Source organism: Cyprinus carpio, chromosome A6 (genome assembly GCF_018340385.1).
Source record: "Cyprinus carpio isolate SPL01 chromosome A6, ASM1834038v1, whole genome shotgun sequence".
NCBI classification, from domain to species: domain Eukaryota; kingdom Metazoa; phylum Chordata; class Actinopteri; order Cypriniformes; family Cyprinidae; genus Cyprinus; species Cyprinus carpio.
In genome coordinates this window covers 7,164,469-7,181,780 of record NC_056577.1, presented here as the reverse complement: position 1 = coordinate 7,181,780, position 17,312 = coordinate 7,164,469, and the positions used below count along the sequence as shown (strand labels likewise).

Sequence of the window (17,312 nt, the reverse complement as noted above, 5' to 3'; positions counted from 1 at the left end):
GTTTTAAGGTGCTACGTTATCTGTTGGTAGCGTAGCTCAGAATGGACCAGCTCTAACTGTTTGTGATTACAGTTGTTTTTCATAACCTTACTACGATTTATGCTGAGGGATTTCATTTCTATATGTGTATGCAGTCTCATTGCAAACAGTCTACCTGTTATCCAGTAGAGGGTAGCAGAGTTTCGTGCGTAAATGTAGTAACGTTACACTAATTTATTCCATATTTTCTGGCATCATCTGTCTAGCGTTCATTTTAAATGTGTTACCTCATGACTACTTCCTAAAACAACTAAAAAAATTATTTAAAAAAAACGTAGCTCTGTTAAATGACACTTAAAATGAGAAAACAAGATTCCATTTTCCATGAGACATATACATAGGCAATGTCAGATGGAAAATTTTGATCAGTCTTAAATATATATATATATATATATATATATATATATATATATATATATATATATATATATATATATATATATATATATAATTTTTTTTTTTTTTTTAATTAGTCATCAAAATATGACATATTTTCCATGGAGCACAAGTGAAACAGCAGGATCCAAACTTAGTTGTATAGCTCTTAATTATTTTTTTTAGAATTTATTATATAAAAAAGCAGAATTGGTTCATGGAACACAAAAAAGAGATATTAAGCAAGATTTTCATGCTGCTCTTTTTCATACAAAGAAAGCGATGGTGACCAAAGACAGTAAAAGTTCAGAAATCATGAAATCATCTCGAATTGTTCACTATGTTCCAAGTCTTATGAAGTCATTAGCTTTAGCTGTAGTAGCTATCAAATCTCATTCAGATGGATGATTTCATATTTATAAACATAACTGGACTGAGTCTCAGTGGTCAACTAACCCATTAGTCATCCAGCAACCAAGGTTGTTTACTAGTTTATCTGCATCTTTTTCTTCCTTTTAGGTTTATATATATTTCTTTGGTTTTTCTCTTTGAAATATTTTTAGTTAAGTATTTGTTTTCAGGGTTCATGACAGGCTAAATGACAGCCAGCTTGTTTTGTTTGTGTGTGTGTGTGTGTGTGTGTATATATATTATTATTATTATTATTATTATTATTATTATTTTTATTTTTTTACACACACGAGTTAACCAATCCAAATGCAAAGATACATATTAATTCGTTAGTTGAATGGGATCCATTAAGCTGGAACAGTTGAATCAAAATACAATTTTCACATGTGGGTTTTTTGTGTTTAAGAAATCCAACCATATCCATCTCCAGCACATGATCTCTCCTCTACAGGCGTTGCTTCTTCACGTGATTTTTCTCCCCGTCTCTCCCTCCCTGCTTGACCCAGTAACCCGAACAGAAACAAGAAACATGTTTTATCACTGCCAATGTCCTGATGCTGTTGATTAACCTCCTTAAATGATCCCATCTCTCCAGAGTCTCGCCTGGACATGATACAGCAACTAATTGGAAGCACACTGCTTATATACTTCTTAGTACTGTTCTATTTTAATTCAGCACCAGAAGGCGTTTGAAACGAATTGCAAATGGAAGATAAAGACATCTTGCAAAGTGCAAAGGGAGGTGCATGAGATTCTAAACTTTTATGAAAGTTGCATGGTTTGTATTATGAGTCAGTTTGACTCATATTTTAATTTTGCTCATATGCTGTTTTGTCATACATGATGATGTCAGTATAAAATAAACACCGCAATGTTGGAAAGCACTTGCGGTTAGTTTACAGTTCCAGCCTGTTTAAGAGCCTCGTTGGTCTAAGTGAGCATGTAATTGTGTGTTGACTTCTGTTACCTTTGGTTTTACAGTCTCTTCTTCACGCAGAGCGTCTGGCCTCATGTGAGCCCTCAGTCACATGTTCGCACCTCCCAGGTGTTTGGATTAGAGCGAAAAGATCAGGACAGTATGGGCTGTGGGCAGGAAGCGCTGGAGAGGATGAAAAGAAGATGTGGGCTTGGGTGAAAGAGAGCTGTTGTAAACAGACTTCTTTTGTTGTTCCTGTGATTCAGAGAACATCCTCCCAACAGATGCTGTCCACTTCAGGTCCTGGGGGTCCTGGGGTGTATTTAGTGGGTTTATTTGGCTATAGATATGAAACTCTGTTACCCATTATCATGATTCCCTGAGTCACCCTTAAAGAAATGCCTTATTTGGCCTGGTCCAAGTGTGGATAGTATAATATAGAGCAAGATGGTCTCTGAGAGATGGTTTACAAAAATATAGACCATTTAACTGGCAGTAAATTTACCAACATTCCAATTTAGTCATATGTTGGAAATGTCCATTTATGCAAACATTAAATTTTATCCATTTGTAAACATTATGACAACGTTACTTTTAAATGTTCTCTGAACAATCTGAAACAAATAGTTGCTTTTAAAAAGTATTAGACAAACTATCGACAAAAATGTTGCATGGATGATGTATAAAATTCAATTTCTGTGCTAACGTTTTGAGAACATTATTATTAACCAACAAACACAGATTAATGTCAGTGAAAGAACATTTGTTCATAACTTTGAGAGAACCTTGCTAGAACATAAACAAGTTCTGAGAACGTCCCCTGTTTCCTGAGTAGCCTAATATTTGGGTAGTTGACAAATTTATGAAAATATGTTAACTTAATTTTTTGCAGTTTTGAGTTTATATCTTACAATTCTGACATTTTTTTCATGATTCTTACTCCAGGTCTGAGCACAAAAGTCATAATTGTAAAATATAAAGTCACAATTATTTTATTTATTTATTTTTATTTATAATAATTTTACATTTAAGCAAGCACCGGATGATGGCAGAGGTCATCTAACATTTTAAATTAGAGGAAATGAGCATGCACAATCAAATATCCAACACTGGCAAATAGTGATAAAACATCTTAAACCTGCCAGATTTCTGGTTATAATGTGGTGCAGATACATTTTGCATCACAGCTTTCAATTAATTTTAGGTCATAAAAACTTCATGTCAGTTTCATGTCAGCAGCTCATTTGGACACATTTAGCTTCAGGCATATAGTTCTCATCTCACGTTTTCTCAGATTTTTGTTTTCATCCCATTTATGTTGAGAATACGTTAAATTTCTTACTTCCTCATTAATCCAGTTATGGCTGAAAGTGTACTATATCACAACTTCTGCTCTAAAGAAGCTTACATGTCTTGAAGATTAGAGCATTTTTCAGTTAGCATGTGCATGTCTGCAAGTATGTAGGTCAAGCCTGAGCTGTATAAGGGACTAGTGTTGTGCTGGGCTATACGAGGGGATCTGACAGGTTGTCGGCTGCAGGTTAACTGGACAAAAGGAGGAGACGGATGCTTAATGGATAATCAGGTTAATGTGCTTGTGGCACTACTGAACTTCTAGTACTGTATGTGACTAATGCTGTCTAGTTCCAAGGGTTAAAGTGACCACAGAGAGATAAAAAATCGGTGTTTGAATTATGGGGGGCTAGAGGGGCCAGAGACCCCCTAGTTCCAGTTATAGACCCTCTAGTTATGTTTAAAATGTATAATATTTATATTTAATAAACTAAAATAAACTGTTTTATAGGCATTGCAACATTATAACAGAAAAAAATGATATTCATTTTAAGATTCGCTAAAGATTACATTAAACAGTATTATTAAATTATTACTATTTTTAAATAACCTTAACGGTTTGATGACAACAAGGGTAATGTAAATATAAAAACAGGACACAAACAATTAAATGAAATATTCATTTAGCATTTTGGAACTCTTCTTAGAACGAGTTGTATGTGAATAATTATTGTCCGTCTGTAAGGAAGTGGTTTCATATTTAATTCCATGGAATAACTGCGATCACAGAGCGATAAGTCAAGAGGATAGTGGTCTGGACTTCATTGAGCTCAAGTGCTGCTCTATTAATATGAAGTGTCCTTGTAAGTGAAATATTGATGCAGAAACTGTGCACAATGCTTCACACATTCTGGAAGCATTGATTTATGATTGTAGAATAATGCCTTTTTAATGAAGTGCTTTCATTAGAGCAGTTGGAACATATTTTGCTGCCTTTCACATTTAAACAATGATATGCAAAGTAACACAATCTGCCTACAAACCTTATGGTCCTCAGCCTCACACTGAAGGCAGCTGTTCCATCCATGCACAGTTTCCCCAGAACATATGTCAGTCATGTTCTCACATACGCAGATCCGTGCATGCAAAACAACCTCTCTCTCTGTCTCTCTTTCTCCATACCTGCTCTTTCCCTCTTACGCACAGAGTGTGGCAATACCCTGAGCGCGCTCACATTGCATAACTCTGGGCTGACTCATTGCTCTAGTGGCCTAATTCATCCTTCATTTAATGGATGAGCTGAAATCTAGTCCTCACTTACACTTCTGCCCCACTTTCTTTGACTTTTTGTAACCTCAATCACGCACTTTGTTTGCAATTCCAGCCTCTTTCCTTTCATTATTTCAGGACTGAGACATTCTTTTATCCTTTCTTTTAAGGGTGTTATAATCTTGGCCTTGCTTAGATAATGGGATGATCTGATGGTGGTGTGCATGCCATAATAAAGAGCTGCTATTGAGGTTGGAGCTTTTATTGGTGCTGATTATGTATTAAGCTCAAATGGGTCAGTTTGTCAAGGTTAGGTGTGCGTTTGCCTTTTACACTTAATTTCATTAAGGCAAGGTTAAACAAAGCAACATTTTGATTGTAATGTAGAAATGTGCACTTTCTGTAAAGCTGCTTTAAAATGATACTTATTGTGAAAAATGATATACAAATAAATATTAATTAAATTGAACTATAAATCTCATGCTGGATATTAGGCCCTGATAAACATTTTTAGTTGTCATTCATCTGTCATGTTCAGTTCCCAAAACGTTTCTAAACAAATATGTTGTTTTTGATGTGAACTAAAAAACTTTCTCTGCGGAAAAAGCATTATTATTTTGGTTTATGGAATTTTGGCCATAGTGGATTACTTGGATTATTATGTTTTATCAGATATTTTAATACTCTCATTCTGACGGCACCCATTCACTGCAGAGGATCCATTGGTGAGGAAGTTTAAAAAGTCCTGTTGGATTGACATGAATAGACATAAAATAGTTTTTTTTTTTTTTTTTATGATCACCAATCAGTTTTTTTTTCTAATGCCAAACTTTGTATAAAGATGATTCTCAACTAAATATTTGCTATCTCTGAAAATGCCTGAATGTGCTCTTTACAGGACATCCAGATGTGAGGTTTCAGAGAAACTTACTAAAATATAATGTCCTCTACAGAGGACAAAACTCCATAGCTGGGAGTCAGGAGGATATAGGGCATCCGTCAATATAATTTCATTCTTTGTTTGGGAAGATTTGGGTTTGATTAAAGGAACTGATTACAAAAGAGAGGATAATAACAGAAATGTGTAATTGGTGATTGTGCCACAGGTGCAGCAGAGGAGGAGGGTTGATATAGAAAGAGTCAAGAGTGCCACAACCAAAGTGAACAGACAAAGAGAAAGAGGAACTAGATTTTTACAATTTCTGAGGAAATTGTGTGGTGGTTATAAGCCACTGTCAAGATACTGGTGTCATGTTGCTATGTGATTGTTAATGCATTCTGAGTTGTTTATAGGTTGTTGGTTAATTTTTTTTTTTTTTTTTTTTTTTTAATAAATAAACCTCATACAGTTTAATGTGTCTGGCTTCCGCTGTCATCCACTTCCAGCTATTTTTTTGCTGCTTGATATTGCAAATTGGTGTTTCTTACCATATTTTAATGCATTGTCTTAATTATAAACAGTTTTACAGTTTACTGCACTTTGTTATTGTTCTCGTTATTTCCCTACAGAGGCTAATAAATCGGAAGTCTTGCAAATTCACAGAAAACCGCTTACTTCCTCTTTGACAAATAAGGTGGGAACTGTAGGCTATATATTATTAACCAACAACTTCAAACAACCCATAATGCACTAACAATCAAATAGCAACATCTGGGATACAATATCTTGGTACCATATTTATCATCAACTATATTTATCATTGGTTGACACTGTATATTGAATATTAAATTGTTAATTTAAGTTTTAATGTCATTTAACGCTTATAAAAGTTTAAAGTTAATGCAAACACAAGAAAACTATGTATATATATATATATATATATATATATATATATATATATATATATATATATATATATATATATATATATATATATATAAAAAATTCATAACACTATTAAATATGCACTACCATTCAAAAGTTTGAGGTCAATCATATTTCTGTTTTTGACAGTATGGCTTCATCTATTTGATCAAAAACAAAGTAAAACAGAAAAATAACTGTTTACTGTTTTAATATATATATATATATATATATATATATATATATATATATATATATATATATATATATATATATATATATTTAAATGGAATTTATTGTTGGCAAAGCTGAATTTTCAGCAGCCAATACTCCAGTCTTAAGTGTCACATGGTTTTCTTCAGAAATCATTCTAATATGCTGATTTGGTGCTCAAGAAATATTTCTTATGTATATTCTTTAAATCTTTACTGTCACTTTCATTAATTTTATGTGCTTTTATAAAGGTATTAATAAAGTATTAATTTATTTAAGCCAATCAGTCAATCATTAGCAAATCTCAAAGCAAATATTTCTTTATATATAATATACAAACAATTGATTTTATTTTGTTTTATTTAAAAAGAAATGATGAAAGAATGGTAAAAAATAGTGTAAATAGTACACAGTGTCAGTAATTATTTATTAAATACTTACTAAATTGTCCCAGCACTACTAAAAAAAGAAAGGAAATATCAAGCATAAAGGCAGTGAGAGAATGTTGAATGACCCGAGGGCGAATAAGAGAGAACAAAATTGAGAGGTTCATAGGTGTGGGTAGTGTGAATCACACTGCCTCTTTTAAACTCTTACCAATACTTATTAGACACACACACATACCCTTATTAGTACACATCCTGTGATGGCGTCATATGTGATATAAACCTGCTTATACGCACGCACATCATTACATTATAATGACTGTTCCACATAACACGCTCAGACACTTCTTCTCTTGTTTGCGCTCTCTGTTTTTGACCTACATCTTAGGCAGCTCAGTTACGTAACCAGATTTATGTTGTGCTCTGGAATCCCAGCGCTCCTGCAGATGTTCAGTGACAAAACATCTCCTCTTCCCACTCCATTCCTCTCTCTGGCCTCTTTTCCTCCTTGTTCTTCCTCTCCTCTTTTAACTTTTCCCCCTTCCTTTCTCTGCTTGCCTTTTCTGTTATAGGTTTCCTAGTTGTCCTGCCTCTGCTCTTTTGTTTATATGTAGTGGCCTCCAAAAGTCTGAGTGCACTTTGAAAATCTGGGATTCAAAATCTAATCTGAATGTTTTAGTAAACAGAAGAGTTACCCATAAAATGAATAAGAAATATAAACTGCATTATTTCAAGGTCAAAAATGTGAACCTTTGTACAAAAGGTCAGATTTTCTTGCTGTCTTTGAATCACAAGATGTTCTTTGAAACATTCTCAGATAAATACAAAGTTCTGTCATGAAATTCTAGATGGCGCAGGTTGATGGGTCTAACTCAATCTGACATAATGACATCATTATTCACATGGCGCAGCTGATTTTTTTGTATCAGCAGCCAATGAGCTTGCTGCTCAAACATTCAAAAACTTGGCTAGTGCTTGCTGTAGCAGTTGCAGCGCCCTTCAGAAATCCTCCACCATCCCCAGCTCCACCTGTATAGACCAACTATGGGGTGATTTCATGTATGTTTTATATGGGGTTGTCTCATATATGTTATACGTGCAGCAGCAGTATTTCTTGCATGCTCACAGCAGCATGTCATGGATGTATTGGCAGTAGCAAGTATTGGTACTTGCTCTGCAGAAGCAGATCTATTCTGCCAAGACCAAACATATATGACATTGGCATGTATATTACCATGCTAAACTCTCTGAGAATGTCATGGTAGGACATGGATCGTCAGGTTTTGCACAAACCTGTGGCGTTTGTGTGCCTAAACCAAATACTAAGCCCATCTGAGTTTTTTAAATGAATCCTGTTACTTAAGTTGCGTTATTATATGATTAGTAGCAAAGCAAAGCAATTGGACCCCAATGTGCAAAGCACTCGTGTACGAAATGTGCTGAGCAATTGAACATTAATGATCATTTCTTCTTGTTTTCTTTCTATATTATTTGCATCATGTATTGTTTTATATGCAAATAGTCCTTGTTTCCCTTAGATAAGGTGTATGAATCATTAAAGGACTAGAAGTCAAGCACTGCTGCAAACCATTAAATACTTTGACGTTTCTCAGCTACACAGCAGCAGCACATCAAATGTGTGTTTTTTTTGTTCAGTATTGAATTGAATGGTGTTCAGGTTCTCAGATGCGTGTAGTGTTCAGTTATTAATGAGATCACAATGCAGCTTTCTGCTTACTCCTCTTTAAGCTCTCTTTAGGCTGGATGACATAGCTGCACCTCCACCCTCTCTCTTCTCCAACCCTCACTCTCTCTAAATTCCCCTTTTTTATCCCTCTCCTCCCCTTCACACTGACCTACTTTTCCACTGACCTGCTTTCGTAAGGTTCCGCATACTCCAAACAAATAAAAAAAAGAAAGGGGGAAAGAGGGAAAAAGAATGAAAAAAGACCAGCGAAGAGAACAAAGCACTGCAGCTCTTGCTAAAAGTCACCTTGCTTTTGTTCTTGGGTCGGCTCTCGCTACCTTAGCAACCACTAGTGCGGCATGTGATGTCATCAACAACACACACACACACACACACATAAAAAATTAGTCACCTTTTAAAGTATGTAGTCATAACAGATGGTGTCTGTTTTGAAATAAGGCTGTTCAGTTGTAGTTGAATTATTGTAGAACAGGTAGTACTTTCAGATGAAGGTTGTACAGCAGGTTGTGTAAGTGCCATGCATATCACTTAATGCTGGACAGGGTAAGTGATATAACAAACTGGCAGTCTACCAGGAGCAATAAATTAATAAATAAATGACAGGTAATCATTAACGGTTGAAAATGAGTATGTCAGGAAAGAATTAGTGTGGAAGTCAACATGATTTCTTGGGAACAGGGGGTTGAAAAGTTTGGATTATGACCTGCACTTCAAGCGATTCTTTTTATAATGTCAGCTGATATCAGAACAGTTACATAACTTGTTTTCTTCTCTGGTTCTTTGAATTAGTGCATGTACTTTCAGTATATTTTCACGACCAATGAATATGTGTGTGTGTCTGTCTTTGAGCTGTAACACAAGTGCTGTTACTAGGTCAGTGTTACATCATATTGGATGACTCTTGCGCCCTGCAGGAGTACAAAGTGTCCCTATGCATTTGCAGAGCTCTCGTTTCAATTAGTTTATGGTGCAGGAGGGGAGAGGAAAAGTCAGAAGCTGGAACCATAAAGTCTGTTTGCTTTTCCGTTGGTCTGGTTTTGAATCTTGAGCAAGTGCAGGCTGGTATTGTTTATGGTAACACTTTATAATGAGGCATTAAGGCTTGTGAGGGAGAATAGCGGTATAAACAACATTAGGCAACTTAAATTCAACATACAGCGTTTTTTATTTTTCTTTCCAGTCCTTTAGTGTCATTCTGAGCACCTTGACAGGTACGCCCACCTCTTTTGACAAACATCTTTTTTTTTTTTTTTTTTCTTAAAACTTCAGCAAATACCGCACAATACACCAGGGTACAGAGGTGAAATAGACGAACAAGACATGAAAATACATACATACTGTCACACTGAGGTGAACAGACACAATAAATCTCAACCCAAAAAGAATAATAGCATTGGAATATAAAATAAAATACAATAATAATAATTATTATTATAGAATGCCAAAATAAACTTGATACAAACTTAAAATACTCAAAAGAGAGAATTTGTCTGTACACTTTTTACATAATGGCCAGTGCCAGGCACCTGTTTGGGAACAATAAACACAGATTGTATAAAATCTGATGAAAAAAATTCAGTGCAGAAGCAGCTTTCAGCTGTGGTATATTCTACAAAGACAACTAATGGAACTGAATTTGTGTCTAGGAAACACTTAGTTGTGTGCTGCAGCATTTTACTGTGTGTTAACTTTTATACACAACAGTTAATGGGTATGATGATGCAATGGGCTACACGCACCAAAGGAGAAACTCTTTCAGTTCTGCGTAACCTCAACCGTTTCTTCTCATGAGGTAGCATGTGAGGCGTCTCTGAAACCTGACCACAGAGTACACGACCATCTTGAGATGGTAATGATATATCTTACACTTTATACAGTCCGCATATTAATTCAGCCTCAGAAGAGACCGGCCTTGATGTTTCTGAAAGGGCTTTTACTCTAGTTTGGCTAAATGTCAGGTACTTTTTCGAAAAAGGATTGATCACAGTGACCTTGGGAGAGGGTCGATCCATCAAGCTCCTTTACAGTGATGCAATATAGTAATGTGATGTACGAAAGGTGGTTTTTCACTGGTTAACCTTGACCTATGAATGACCAAAACACTATGAAGAGAACATTCTCTCAAATGGTGTGAAACTGGGACATAAATACAGTGATTTAAAAAATATAATGGAAGCATCAGATATAAACAATAGGAAAGGACTATACAGGAATTCAAACAGTAATAAGTAGACAGTGTTCGTAGTATTTCTCCCACTTTTCTACTCTTAAAGATTGACATGTCATTTTTTTCATAAAATATATTGAAATATGATATGTTTAGTCATGTCACAGTATTATAATAATCCAAGTGCTTCAATAATGCTTAAGTCCAAAGGCAGAGGAGAGAGACTGGCATAAATCTGTTAAGGTTTTTCCTCCTGAAATCAATAGGGAGAAAAGGACTTGTGCCTTTAACTCCATGAACTTGTGGTGAAAACTACTTGGGTTCAGCGACTACCCATCAATTTAGCTAGGAAACATGGTAGAGATATGTAAATATTCAAAGGTTTTTATACAGAGTTTTGTTTTGAAAGAGGAAAAAGATCATTTGAAGGAGCTCAGTTTCCTCTTCGTAACTTCGAGTTACAGTGCTTATGAAAGTGGGTTAAAGAACAGAGCTGCATTAAAAGGTCACAGAATCGCTTTTGATAAGAAAACAGACCCAGAACACAATGAGTTACTTTCTTGTTGTTGTTACGTATAAGCAATAGACTTTCATGCAATTAATTGGTACCATTTAAATTTTTCTTTCTATAGGATGGTAAAGTTGACATTTATCATGTCCTGTCTTAACTCTATTAAAGGATGTGATGTACCAGTTTCAATCACGTTTCTTGTTTCTGCTACCTCGTCCTCCTATGCTCCTCTTCCCGCTTTCCTTCCATTCCTCTTCGTTCTGTCTGGAAGGAGACTGTTGTGTGCAAAGTTCATCTGTTGTCTCACTCTCCCCTTCCTTGCTTCCAGAGCTGCTGCCTTGCTGCTGGTTAACCTGTGCTAGCGCCAGGTACGGGTGCTGAGGCAGAGTGGAATCAGGTGACGCAGCAGCTGGTGTAGCCAGGACGTCTTGGGACCCACCATTAGATAGTGCTCTATACTTGAGCCTTAGCTTGTGTGGCAGAGCAGTGCCTTTCATTTCACCTTGGTTGTCTCCATACTGGTAAGCATCACTGGCGACCATGGGTGGTGAGGGTGCTGACTGCTGGTTGGTGTGATATCCACCAATATCAGAGGAAGAGGATGAGGGAGATTCATCGTCAGTGGAGGCTTCCTTATCTGAGCTGCGTGGGTCTCCGTCGCTAGAGGAGGTGTCCTTGCCTGACGAGGAGTGCTCTTGGTAGAAGCCATCTGCTTTTGGGCAACCTTCATACGTTAGCACTGGTGGCTCCTCGTTCAGAGTGCCGAGGTAGGGATTGGAACGCTGGTATATGTGGGCTTTTCCAGCCTCATTGAGCAAATCTGGGGCAAAAGAATTTGGAGTGCCCTCTTGAACCTGACTTTTGCATTGTCCTTGAACACTCAGGTCTTGTTGCTGTATGACAAACCGCATGCTCTCCCTAGCATCTGCCTTGCCGTTAGTGAATTCATAGTTTGGGGAATCCAAAGACCTCCTGGAAAGCTGCTGTGCAACCTCTGAAAGAGTCTCTAAACCATCCGGTCTTATTGGCAGATTGCACCCTGTTTGAGTAAAATGAGTGATTTGCCCATTCTGTTGTGTTTGGGATGCAACCTGCTGCTCCATGTCCTCAACCCTTTGGCTATCAACAGGGTACGAGCTGCTTCCGGAACGAAAGAGGATGACACTTCTTTGGGGTGTGGCAGATGCGGGGGCTGGGTTGTTGACACCTTCTTGCTGTTCCATTTCTTGTGCTTGGTGATTCTCCAGTCGTCCAAAACTTTGATGGCCATTGAACATGGCATTAAGAACACTTGCCTCAAGCCTGTTAATGTCCATTCCAGAGCTCTCGTGTTTGACGTCAAAGTTTATAGGTTCAGGACTGTCCCGTGAAGATCCATCAGACATGTCAGACAGTGATCCACGTGGGGAGTAGTTGGGTAAAATTGTGTGGCGTTCATTCCTGGTTGGCTGTTCAGCCTCTGAATCAGAGTTCATCATGACTTGAGAAGCACTGGAGTATCCACTGCTTGAGTAATATGGATTTCCGGAAGTTGCTCCGTTACCATTAGCTCCATTAATCGCTGCCTTGGAACCATTGCTGATCTGCTGGGTCTTCTCCATGTAAGAGGCAGAGCTTATGAGTCCAAATCTTAGTTTCAATTGCAGGAGTTCTGTCTTCAGCCGCACATTCTCCTCATTTAGTGCCATTACTCTGTTCTCCAACACCATATCATTGAGTCTGCGCTTCTCCCTTGACCTTTTGGCAGCCTCGTTATTCTTGCGACGTTTTTCCCAGTAGGATTCATCTTTCTTTTCATCTGAGATGAACTCCCGCTTTCGTCGACAGGTCATATTGGGTTTTGGTTTTACTAGTCGTCCTTGACGAGGAGGGCTGGTGATTTGGGGTGATGGTAAACTCTCACTGTAGGTTGAGAATGTTTCTAACGTTTCCAAACTGGAACTGTTGTCTTGGGTTGGAAGATTTAGGCTTTCCATTGTGGTCCAGTTGAGGCCAGTTTGTAGAACTGGCACTCAGTTGACATTGAAAATTAATGTTTTAATTCTGAAAAGTATTTATTTCTGATTAACCCTTCAAAAACACACGTAACTGTCAGTATGTACAACGATGTACAAGGTTCTGTTTTTTCCTCCAAAGAGGAACCGCTCGTATTTCTGATTGATGCCTTTTTCCTCCTACTCTTACCAGTCTTCAAACCTTTCAAGTGTACATACTGGTCAAAAAGATAAGAAAAAGATGAAAGGCAACAAAAACAACCGTCATTGGATAGGTGTGTTTCAAGTTTAGTTTAGCAGGGATAGTCGTTGTCTTCTTCTTCTTTTTTTTTTTTTTTTTGCTTGCTTTCAGTTCTTTCTTAATTTAGACAGTTTACTTTGTTGACTTGGCAAAGCTCCTTGTTCTTGATGGGTGAGGTGGCAGTGTAGGCTGGGATTAGATCCGTCTCAGCTCAGCGTTTTATCCCAGTCTTTGAAGAACAGCTCTGTAAAGACAATGAAACAGGATGTTTACTGAAAATGTCTACAAGAATGAATGTCATAGAGTTAAAGGTAACAAGAAGTAACAGAGCAGGATAAAGTTATTATGAATAGTATGTTATTTCCAAAGTGTTTTTTTTCACACTGTTGTGGGTTTGTGTACGTGTTTAAGAAGTTACTTCAGATCCCTTAAATTAGACAAAGCATTTAACTTCTTAACCTTTCCCTGAAAATCTGCATTCAAAAGTTGCAGCTTTAATGATAAATAGTTAAATACCATGGATGAATGTCAAAAGATGCAATAGCAAAATGTATTCTCTCTATTAATTTCGGAAACATCCCAGTGTTCCATTTCCAATCTTGGCAGCAACTGAAATGTTCTGCTTCTCCTCTTTCCTACGAGCTCTAGAGAAATGTAGGTCAGTGGAGTAGCGTAGCACAGCGAGTAGGAGATCACGCCGTGCTGCAGTAGGACATTTATTGCGTAAGATACTGCACTGTCACATAATCAGAGACACCTGAATGACTGCTAGGACTGCAGGCACAGGAAGCACCACAGAAGAGAACTAAAGGTGCGGAACACCCTCATTCTCTTTTTATCATTTATTTGTGATCCAAACATCATTTAACGACAGTGTAACTAAGAACTTTTGGTTTACTAAAAATGAGTACATAATGTACACAACTAACTTTTTAAATGACGACTTATTGTGCTAGTTTTATTATTTGGACTTAGTCCTTGATTTGATAGCTAGTCCACTTGCAACTTATCGTGAGAATCTGAATTCATGTTACATAACCACACACAGCTATTGCACCATCGCTAAAACACAACCTCAACACCAGGCATTCTCATAGTTCAACACTAAAAAGAGGAAGAGGAACAAAAATGTACAACATAAACAGCCCATTGTTCTCCAAAGCAAACACAGAACTTACTATGCATACACCTGTTTTGTTTAATTTTCCCTTATCTTCAACCACACAAGTGAGTATTACTTTAGTAGTATTTCTACATTTGTGTGTAACATTGTCCATGGTGGTTAGGCTCACAGCACTGTGGGGACCGAGCATCCTGAAAACATGGAAGCACAGATTATTTTGTCCATGCATGGCCATTTTTCCGTAGGAACGCAAATGAGAGCACTGGGGAGGGCGGTGGATGTTGCGTGTGTGTCCCACTGACCTAGAAACCGGCTGCTCCGTAAACACGGAGTCCAACGACGTGCTGTAAAATAGGTCAGTGGGGCGGCAACGGTGTGTGCGTGCGCGGGTGTGTCTGTGAGAGAGTGCATCTGAGCAAGTGGGGAGGAATTATAGTGCCTACCAAAAATAGTGTGCTTGGGTGAGGGAGGAGTTAAAGATTCCAATTGGGGGACGAGACAGGAATTTACCAGCACTGCAGAGGTACAAAAAAAAGAACGAATACGTCAGCATCAGAACATTAGATTAAACTGGGCTATGAATCACTCCAGTGATGCACTGATAAGCATCAAATCCACTAGCATTTTCCTGAAACGCAATGAGAAAAGGAGGAAGGTTTCAAAATTAGGGATTCTGCTCTTTCAACACAAGGATTGTCCGATGTGGTCCAGCTTTTGTAATATCCCTCATCAGAGCATGAGGTACTGCGCAGTTCAGATTGCAGGTTGTGGCTCGATGCCAGATTGTTATCACAGTCAAGGATCATTTTAGGACATGCTGAGCTAAGTTACTATAAATAAGGTCTCTTTAAACCTTTATTTTATGATAGATTACTGACAGGATAGTAATGATTTTCAAAAAATAAGGAGGAAGACATAACCATCCTACAAATATTTTGACCACATGCACATTTGTGTTATTGGTTCCCTTAGCTTGTTTACATTTCCTCTTCCAAGAATAAGTTTCTAGGAAAAAAATTCTGAAAAAAGAGCTTGAGGTCCAGTCAAACACACAGTTAGTGTTTACAACTGGAAGCCTGCCTGCATGTGTTCGCCCAGTCACACGCAGGCAAAACTTTTATGCCTTCAGTCTTCCTTCCAACCTAAAGGCCAAGTAGGCCAGTAGGACTGAGAGATAGTGTGTTGGCTAGACTCTTAATTACAGGGGTTAATGCTGAAATCCCAATAGCTGTCTATTAAGATTGAGTTCACACCAACATGTCAAAGACTAGGATGCTCTTTAGATTAGATTATGTTGTGGAGGAATTAACTCATCAATTACACGAATGTCATTTGTTTTCAGACTGATGCTTAGTATTGCCATAAGTTTGGGAGCAATGTGAGACACTTTCAGATTCCTGGCATTGCTCAACAGGGAGTGGTGGAATTGTTAAAGGGCAAAGTGTACTTAGTTTGGGAGTAGGTTAGTCTTTACGAGCCAAGTGTGCAATGAGTATTGCATCACAATGAGTTATGATAAATTATTAAACATTTGAAGGATTTGCACAATAGTCTTGCTTGTGACTGAACATGCCTCTCTCTTTTCTAACCAAAACTTTCAAGTCGTTTCACACCGCACAATAACATACAAAACACGCACTCGCATTACAAGGATTTCATTACCTGCGGTGACGTGTTTATTGAACAGCACGCGCATCTAAAGAAAGCTCTGTCTCTGTTCGCCACTGAACATCGTGCAACCCGAAAAGCCCTCGGAACGCATTATCCTATCGGGATGCGTTATTTTAAAACCATATACTTTGTAGAATTGCTGACTTAAAACTTACTTATTGGAATGCAAAGGGAATGCTGCCACCGCAAAGCACATACATTAACTGACCCCACAGCCGCTCGTGCGTTTGGATTTCGTAATGATCCCCACCTCCCCCACGCCACGGCCGTCTCGCCTTGACATTGAATGTGAATATGGATGCAAAGCACTATGCGAGATAATCTGTCGCTACCTTACAGTTTACAGTATGCAAAAATAAACAAAGGGGAAAAAAATCGTTGAAAACCAAATATTTATTAGTCAGTCAGCGAAGCAGTTGAGTGTCATGCCGACACTGAGTCTGTTTCCATGTGAACAATAACATGCCCTGACCACGTTGCAAGGTAAGAGCCTAGCCTACAACTGCTTAGCCTGCTACAAGCGCTGTAAAACACAATACATACAGCACGTATTATGAAATATGATATGATAAACCGACTGCAGTTGAACTCACCTAAGTGAAATAGCACATCCCTTTTGTTAAACGGAAGAATCCTCTTTTATTCTTCAATAAATCGCTCCTCTGTGCCTCTATATTGCGGTTTCTCGTCCCGATTCTGGTCTTTCTTCCTTTTACAACTTCAGTCTGGGCTGAAAATGTCCCGCGTGGGTCGTGATCCACTCACCGGCTTTGTGTCGATTAATGTGACTCCCTGAATGTGCTGCTATTCGCCGTCTATCTCTCCCTCCCTCTTCGTCCTTGTGTTATGTCGGAGGCTTTGCTCCAGTTTTCGTCTATTACACACACGTAAGCTACACACACACTTTCTCCTCTCGTCGTCCTCGAATGTGTGTTAGTAGGTCAGCGGTTGCATAACACGGAGCTTTGGGTGCCTAGTCACGTTTTTGTTCATCATGACGATACACAAGCCTCCGCTCCTGCCGAAATGCATGAAAAGGGGACGGAGGTGGTCAATGAGCTCTTCTCTCCCGTACACCGTAAAACGACACTCACCCTATACACCGATCACATATACGGCGACCGCAGTGTGCGGTTGCTCCAACACGCCTCTGTGTACACAACACTTCAGCTTCTCTGGAAGAAGGAGGTT

At 38.1% G+C, this 17,312-nt stretch overlaps 1 protein-coding gene across 2 annotated transcripts; it reads right to left on the bottom strand.

Moving 5' to 3' along the window:
• Nucleotides 1-9,555: 9,555 nt before the first annotated feature.
• LOC109092259 lies at nucleotides 9,556-17,312 on the bottom strand. Of its 2 annotated transcripts, none has more exons than XM_042757751.1 (2): nucleotides 16,715-17,312; nucleotides 9,556-13,571 (listed from the first exon to the last, which is right to left on the bottom strand). In XM_042757751.1, the coding sequence occupies exon 2, from the start codon at nucleotides 13,066-13,068 to the stop codon at nucleotides 11,278-11,280; it is 1,791 nt and encodes a 596-aa protein (XP_042613685.1). In that variant the 5' UTR covers nucleotides 13,069-13,571; nucleotides 16,715-17,312; the 3' UTR covers nucleotides 9,556-11,277. The 2 variants fall into 2 exon arrangements, with proteins under 2 accessions (XP_042613685.1, XP_042613686.1); XM_042757752.1 differs by lacking the exon at nucleotides 16,715-17,312 and adding an exon at nucleotides 16,113-16,634.

What these genes read in the sequence shown, in the direction of transcription:
- LOC109092259 (XM_042757751.1), bottom strand. Translation starts at nt 13,068, where the DNA reads ATGGAAAGCCTAAATCTTCCAACCCAAGACAACAGTTCCAGTTTGGAA.